Source organism: Pholcus phalangioides, unplaced genomic scaffold (assembly GCF_987345545.1).
Source record: "Pholcus phalangioides strain wild (caught in Gottingen) unplaced genomic scaffold, Ppha-v1.0 ptg000014l_1, whole genome shotgun sequence".
Taxonomy (NCBI): Eukaryota; Metazoa; Arthropoda; class Arachnida; order Araneae; family Pholcidae; genus Pholcus; species Pholcus phalangioides.
Genome location: NW_028301607.1, coordinates 13,355,827 through 13,364,504, shown reverse-complemented (window position 1 = coordinate 13,364,504; position 8,678 = coordinate 13,355,827). Strand labels below are relative to the sequence as shown.

Here is an 8,678-nt window from a genome sequence, read left to right as displayed (position 1 = left end):
TGAATTATCCTCGAATCTGAAATTTTTTCTTTCAACTATTATGGAATTACTTTTGTCAAGTCTGAAATTGAGTCAGAAATTATTCCTTTCACTAATTAGAAAATTATATCTTTCAATAATTATGAAATGAAATCGTTCAATAAAGTAATGTGAACTTGTTTCTCTCATTAATTCTCGAATCATTTCTCTCATTAGTTCTGAAATGTTTACGAAAGCTAATTTTGAAATTATACTTCCTTTCAGAGCAATTCTGGAATTATTTTTCAATTAAGAGGTTTTTTCTTCCAGCATTTCCATGTAAATTCTGTATTTACGTATGCAATTCCATCGGCAGAAAAAAAGGCGCAAAAGGCTTTGGGATGCCACATGTGGCCCATGGGCCACGCGTTAAAGACTCGAGATTTTAAAAATAGAACCTCAAAAACTAAATAAAAAATACTTGTTTTATATATAAATACTGAAATTTTTTTTTTGAAAAAAAAGAGAGAGAATCAAATAAATGCATTTCTTGTTTCGCATACCGAAGCATGGCATGTTGAGCTTCAGTCGATGGCACAATAGTACGTGTTAGGACAGTTGTGGTATTGGTGACATGAGATGCACAGCCAAAGCACTGGCCAGATCGTCCGCGACGTTAGGCCTCTGAGCCACGACCGCCTTCCACTCTGCTGTATCCAACACGTCGGCGACATTCTTACGGATGAACTCCAGGCAGTAGTTCTTGAGTGTCACGGCGTTGCATTCGTCCGCCAACTGTAGGTAATGCGCCGCCGTCTTGATGGCGACTTTGGACACAAGCACGCTCTCGCATACCTCTTTCAACGACGTCACCCCGAACCAATCGGCGGCAGCGAGTAACCTCTCAGCCATGTTGCCCCTGAAGTTCGGAATACGTCCACCGTACATGAACCTCAACATCTCGCGCACCACTTCGGTATCGAACTCGTTCATGTTGACGCGGAGAGTTCCTTTGCCTTCCGGATCGCCAAACATGGTCAAGAATTTCGGTGAATTCGCGGCCAGGACGGCGGAGTGGACCTTGAACTCTTCCTTGTTGGTGGCTATCACGACGTCCGACAACCTACCGGTCTCCAGGAGTTTCATGTACTGGTCCTGCAGGTGATACAACGGCATCAGGAACCTGGACCCCTTGTCCTTGTCGGCGAGATTCGTGACGTCCGACGAAGCGCTTATGTCGCACTGGATCAACATCTCGTTGTTTTCGATCAACTTCTGATTGGCCTTGAGGAACAAATCCCTCTTCATGAACTTCTCCCAGCCGATGCTGGTTTGAGGAATGAAGTATCCTTCGCGGAAGAACGACCACGACTTCCTGCCATGCTCGTTAATGATGGACACTTCGAACGCGGCCTGGGTCGTAATCCTCGACGAAGGCAGGAACTTGAGGTACAGCGACACGTAATCGTGGTACTCTTCCGACACTCCCTTCGGGTACAGCACCAGCCTCCACTTCAGTTCACTTCTCGGCCCGCTGAAGAAGCACGGGCTCTCCAGCGACTGTCCGGTCCTACGAGGGCACAATAAAAAGTTCTCGATGGTCCACCTGTTGCTGCATTTCCATACTTCCACCCTCGTCCTACAAGAACACTGGCTCGTCGGCACGTAAACAATCCCCGGGCCGATCTCCATGGGCCTCTGTTCTGCCATGATCACGTCTGTACCCATTTTCTTCCTTCGAGAAAAGCAAACATCTTCCGAAGTAAGAAAAACAACAGCTTTCAGAACGGCCTCATGTAATAGGGACGTGACGGCAAGTGTCCAAAGGTGACTACTGACGTATCGATAACGATTCCGCTGGCCTTTATCGAACTATAAAAATAAATAATCAAGAGCACCCCACAACGCGAGCGTAAATTTTTATTATTTTTCTTTCCCAAGAGAACGAGATAAATCTTAGAAGTTTTTCTTTGCTGAATCTGAAGAAACACATGTGCAGGATAAGTGTTATTAAACGCACCGTGAGACTTTGATAAGCCGTTTGTATTATTTTTGTTGATCTGGGGGGAGGGGAGACGATTGCCCCTCCCAGGAGATGAATAATATGGGAAAAAAATTACGAAGTACGGATGACTGGATATCAAGCAAAGGTTAATTGGAAATAAAAGTCTCATTTCTCCGTGGGGAACCGAACCACCAACCTCTTATTTTCCGGGTGAGTTAGGAGGCTGTCTATTGCGCAGTCCCGTTCGGCCCAAAGGAACACAGTGTTCTTAAGGAAAATAATGTTTGTCCTCTGTAGGTTAATGGTAGAATACGCACCCGGAAAGTAAGAGGGTGGTTGTTCGATTCCCCACAGAGGAGAGAATTGGACTTCTTTCCAATTTCCTTCGCTTGGTATCCAGTCATCTGTATTTCGTACAATTAGCCGAGAGGTTCATCGTTTCATTTCTATGGGAAAAATTAGTCTATCTCGTAAAATACAGGATGATCCAACGATCACATACACTATAAATAACCCCTCATCAAGCAATTGCAGTCGTAACGCATGGGCCCACCCGGGCACGGTCCGGGGTCCTCACAAAAAAGAGAAGTAGTTGAAAATTTTCCAGGCAGGGTCTCGGAAAGTTCACTTAGCTGGGGGGGGGGGGGCATGATCCTCTTAAGATGGCCCGGCACTGCCACCAAGACACATTGCCTCTGGATAGGTGCCTTATGTGGACGATCGAACAGCAGCTGTACTTACAGAGATGCTTTGAGAATGGTTAGCAAGAGGTACGAAAGTTACGCGTTCGAAATGTTGCCAAAATAAAGCACTGAAGCTATCATGCAACCAGGCTGACAGAAAAGACACGGTTGTATGAGGGCTATAAGTGTCATGCGAAGGTTTTCGCAACAGCTGGCTGATGCGAAGATATATTTTGGAAAGAGAGAAAATTCAACTGCCCCTGCGGGGAAACGAACCCACGTCCTTTCACTTTCCGGGTGAACGCCCAAGACCACTAGACTACATACAGAGGCAACGAATATACCTCAGTCTTTCCTTGGAGCTCGTGTGCACTGAGATGGACCGTACGTGGACGATTCGGACCTAACTCAGGCCAAAGCTCACAATTGCTGACAATGCCACCAGATGGCGACTTATCCGAGGATGTGATAGTTACTTATTAAACTGTGACATATTAAATAGTGACATCATCCTCGTATAAGTGTCATACTTAAGTTTTTTAGTTAAAACCGTTTCACGGTTTTTTCACCGTTAAACCGATTTCACGTTCCTATAGTGTATTTTTGAATTTTGTGTACTCACTAAAGCTCATCAATGATCTTCCGGATATAACGCGGTTGATATTATAATACCTTGATTAGTTATATGAAATTCAAATTATATCACAATTAATCAAATACAAATACAACACCACAACAGGCAAAATGGCCATAAAAATATGAATGTCATATATTTTCAAAAAATATATAGCAACCCAATTAAAAATGCAATTAACAAAAATTATAATCAATATATACACATGATAAAATATTATACAATGCCCATAAAGAATACTTATGGTTGTCTTATTCTAAGTATGGGTAGAGCTTCTCGATTTACCCCAACATGTTTATCGTATTTCTTTTTAAACGTGTCAATTGTGTTACAATTTACTACCTCCGGGGGTAAGCTATTCCATTTATTAACAACCCTATTAGAGAAAAATTCCCTGCGACACCATAACCTTGCATTGTCCCTCACCAATCGATACTGGCGTCCCCTTGTAAAAGCAGTCGATTGGTGGTGTACTAAAAGTTCACGGTCCATCCTATCCATCCCATTGAAAATTTTGATCACTTCGATCATATCTCCGCGACACCTGCGTTCATCCAATGTAAACATATTCAAAAAATGAAGTCTCTCTTCATAACTCAAGCCCCGTGTGCCAATAAGGACACGCGTAGCTCTTCTCTGCACCCCTTCAACTGAGGTCAAGTGGGGAAGCCTATATAATATTTCTGTCGAAAATTAAGGGCTGATTAGACAATCGTGCCCATTTTCACTTCGCAATAAGTACTTTCTTATACAACTTCCCCCTGTTTCAATAATAACGGTGTGCAGGTGCTTCTTGAACGTCACTGATTTCGTGGCTGTCATTTAAATCTATAACAGCCCGATTTAAGAACGGATAGATAGGAAATCGTCCTACCTTGTCCCAAACCAGAGGTTCCAAACCTTTCGTGTTTCATGGGCGTTTTGTGCCAGAGGTCAGCTCCCCCTTTGCGGTCAGTTCGCGAACTAGCCGCAACGGGCTTTGGCAGTAACATACATGTATGTAACAATACCTTGAAGTTAAGCGATAGGTGGGACAGAAGACAGCTGCGTAAGTCGGGGTGCAGTTTCCCAAAGAAATGCATAATATTAGATGGATTGGGAAAACTTTTGGAAGAGAGAGCGACTGTCTTTTTCTTTCTTACTGTTTTTGACTGTAATGCTACGGTGCTCTTTTCTATGGCTTTATACACTGTAGCCTCTCAAAAACCAGTGTAGTTTCACAAGTTCTGATCGAGATTAAAACAATTCTTTTTACTTAATTATCACTTAATAATCCCTACTATTTCCAGTAATAATCCCGTGATGGAGACTGAATTTCAGAAACGTTCATTTTTCACAGAAAATCGCGAAACTCCAAAATTGCGCAACTCGGGGTATTTTTTAGTGTATACATTTTTTTTTCAAATTCGTAATAGAATTAATCGATTTCAATGTTTGGAATTTCGATGATAAAATATCTGTATTTAAGATGATGTGGAGATTGTACAGGAGAAGATGAGAAGGGGGAAAAAGATCCAATTGTGATTGCGTTACGCTCTACAGAGGATTCGGCGTTTTTCATGTGAGAAACCACACGAGCGTGGTCTATTTAATCAAACATGATCATCGACAAAAAATAATTGGTCTTCCATCGATAATTCGATCAAACGATATAACAGCTTAATGGATGCTCATTCAACCCGGATACGTGGCTAATGAACCGTCGCCGTGCTGAATTACTCGAAAATGAGAGGCCAGCGTCAAGGTAACCTTCCAGATAGATATGCTACGGCCAAAGCCCGAAATCAGCCAGTCAGTTGACCTGGCCAGTGTCCGAATTTCGGGCTTGGGCAGCCCGTTCGCGGAGTGGCTGGCGATCTCTGGCCAAAGGAACAGCGTGATTCGAAGTCATCGTCAACTTGGCGTACTTTTTTGTGGTAGTTATGACCATTTATAATTAGGGTTTGCTATGACAACCCTAACGAGATCAAAGGAATCTGATATCTTAGGGGAATTGATATCTATAACCACTATCGCCCCCAGTGCGGTTCTACATCACTCAAGTTACCCGCGGAACATTCCCGGATTACTTAAGTGATCCGTGGCATAATTACAGAGTACAATTCCCGAGTACTTAAGCAGCCCCGGACACATTTCCTGAGCACTTGAAGGATCCTTGAAACATTTAGAGATCGCTGAAGTGGCCCTGTAAGGTATCATTAGGGAGAATGGTAATTCATGTGCCCAGAAACTAACGAAAGGTTTTTCTCGTTTTTGGTGCACCGAGTAAGATGCCCTTAAGAATATTTCATATTTTCATAAAGGGTGGTTGATGACGTAAGCATCATCCGAACCCCCCCCCCCCCTCTTGTCACCAAAATTCAGCAAATCGGAAACCACCCCCCCCATCGATGCTGACGTAATACTTGAATGACCCCAAATAGAGAAAGAGAGAGAGATGAGAGCACAATATATATAAGTATATGTATCACTCTCTAATACTTATGTATACTGTTTTATGTATACTTATTATAGAGTTTTCTCCTTTCATTTGTTTTTTCTTACTCTTTTCTACTTTTTCTTTCCTTCCTTTTTCCAACATGCGGTTATGTTAGGACAAGGTTACGAAATTTATCGCCGATTCGTCAAATAGATCATCCGAATTACTAGCCAATCGCTTGTAAGCAAAGCGGTTAAATCTCCAAAAAAGCCACCAATGGAGAGAAATGAAGTACTACTGCAAATCACAGTGGATTAATATGATTTCCACGAAAAAAAGAAATTAACATGGCAAATATGTGAGATGAATTTTCGTATGACTGTTTTCATTCTTGAATACATGGTCGGTAGGGCCAAAATTACTAGAAAATACGCAAATGTCCCGAGAAAACGGATCATATGGTCACCCAGAAAAATATTAATTTCTCTTTTGGGAAGGGAGGGGGGGAACGGTTTAAAATCGATAAAACCAACTTTCCTCCGTTTCTCGAATTCGAGAATGTCTCAGTGAATATTGCACTTAGAAGCATGGAATTTTTTTTGTTGGCATCAGAAGAGACAGGGGAAACAACTTTGTAATTGGATTCTTCAGCACAGAGTGTCCGTATAAAAAGTTAACATTTCTATTTTAATAACTGCTCAAAACTCCTTGTAACATGAATGACACACTCGACTACTACAAGTTATTTGGATACTTTTTTTTAATTGGAAGTATGCCTCCGGGATCAATGGTTAGCCAGTAAAACGCCATAGGGGCCGTTCAAGTATTACGTAAACAAATTTTTAGCCATTTTTGATCCCCTCCCCCCCCCCCCCCCCCCTTGTCAGCAAAATTTCGTCACCAGCTCTGCCCCTCTGTGTTCATGTTTTCATAAAGGGTGGTTGATGACGTAAGCATTATCCAAAACCCCCCCTTGTCATCAAAAGTCAGCAAATCGGATACCCCCCCCCCATCGATGATGACGTAATACTTGAACAGCCCCATACACCCTGTTACCTATGCATCCGGTATTTTCGTTGGATATAGACGTTATGTAGTAATGGTTTTATTATAAATCACTCAATTGGTTAATTATTGAAGCCATACAAAAATCATATGTTTGAAAATAGACTACATGTATCTGAGAATGAATATAGCGAAATACACTGACTACTATACACGAATATACGCGAAATACATTAAGGCCTACTACACACACACACCTCCTACATACACGAAACTTGTTTTCCCTTGCGATAGTTTCCAGTGATAGCACCCTTAAGCACCCGAGTGGCTTGGTGGTAAGATGCTCGTCTACCATGAAAGCTTACTTCGGGTAACAGGTTCGAATCGGGGAAGATTATATATATCCAACGAGCTTAAAGTGACCACCGATAGATGACGCCTTCATTCCCATCTTTTTGAAAAGAAAATTTCGTTTAGCGATGTGGCCGGAGTTGGTGCGTGCGGTAAAATAGTTGTTAGTACATTAGATCAGTGGTTCTCAACCTGGGGCCATTGCGGTCCTGAGATATTCTAGGGGGGCCACGGGAGATAATCAGAAGAAAGGTGAAAACGACAGGTGGTGAAGGGAGTCAGAGAACTGTAAAGAGAAAAAAGCTTTAAAAGTGAAACATGGGTGAAAAATATTGCTACTTTCAGAATTCATCAGATTCATCCATAGAAATAGGGTCATCTTAACCCTTGGGCCAATGTGGTCATAACCCGGGTCTTCATTTCTATAATGGAGGGAGGGGGACTGCACTATATGGAATCTGATACTATGATTTTCATATGTAAGCTGTTACTTCCAGCTAAGTATTTAGGGCAGCCAGAGCAACGGTTGGTGTGTTAGGAGGGTCGATTTATAGTGCATGTTCGTTGGGTCGTACCGTATTTTACACAGACCGTTTTTTAACATATAATTTGACTCCTGGGAGAGATGATAATCCGCCATTTGAGTCCGTGCCTAGCCAGGATTCCAGAGATTGATCCGATTTATTAAAATTTCATTCATAATAAAAATATAGAAAGTATCTCAATCTTGGGTGAGGGTAGGAGGGGTCCTGGATAGGACGGGGGGGGGGGGGCACGAGAAAAAATGTGATCCATAGGGGGCCATGAGCTGAAAAAGGTTAAGAAACACTGCATTAGATAACATCTGTACAATAAAACATACTCCCACGAGAACACAGAAGAATGCAACACAAATAATCATCACTGTAGTCCCGTTTACATGTACAATATTTCGGTAGCATTGGGAGTTTTGGCAACCGCTTGGCGACTTCCCCCCCCCCTCCTCCCCCCGTAAGGAAAGCAATGGAGAGCAGGAATTGCCCTTCTTTGTTGGGGATACTTTGGGGAGCGTAATCTCCTTTCCTATAATCCTTTGCGCGGCGAATTGAGCCGGACGACCCACGTGACCACTGACGAAATCAAAAGAGCTGGGTTAAAGCTACTAAAGTTCTGGTCCATGTAAACGGTTTTTGGTGAAAATCCTTGAAGTGGGTTTAAACCCGCTTTATCCCTTTCCCGTTTAAACGGGGCATATGAGGATTTTTGCGGTGCATATCCCTTACCAATAATCCTTTGCGATTTTTCCTTATTCGGAGGGAAAGAAACCGGCTTTTTTATTTTCCGTGCAAACGGAGCATTATAAACGTCACAATGGAAACCCCGCATTACTGTTGCAAGGCGTATATATACATGTATATACACGTACAAAATATTAAATTGGCGCCACGTAAGCTTACAAATATGCAATATTTTGATAATTCGGAAATTATATCTTTCAATAATTCTTGAAATGATTTGAGCATTCCCTTTAGAATTTAAAGTTTAGATTCGAAAACTATTCTGGTATGTGTTTGCGTATACGTGTCATGAGATTGCCCTACTTGAGTTTTCAAGCCAAAGCCATCGAACTTTTTTATTAAAGTA

The 8,678-nt window shown here is 42.2% G+C and overlaps 1 protein-coding gene across 1 annotated transcript; it reads right to left on the bottom strand.

Moving 5' to 3' along the window:
- Positions 1 to 433: 433 nt before the first annotated feature.
- LOC149078184 (speckle-type POZ protein-like) lies at positions 434 to 1,776 on the bottom strand. Its single transcript, XM_089241775.1, has one exon. It carries the CDS (start codon positions 1,684 to 1,686, stop codon positions 568 to 570), a length of 1,119 nt encoding a protein of 372 aa, XP_089097901.1. The 5' UTR covers positions 1,687 to 1,776; the 3' UTR covers positions 434 to 567.
- Between the last annotated feature and the right edge of the window lie 6,902 nt (positions 1,777 to 8,678).

Coding starts and splice junctions, on each gene's coding strand:
- LOC149078184 (XM_089241775.1), bottom strand. CDS start 1,686: ATGGGTACAGACGTGATCATGGCAGAACAGAGGCCCATGGAGATCGGC.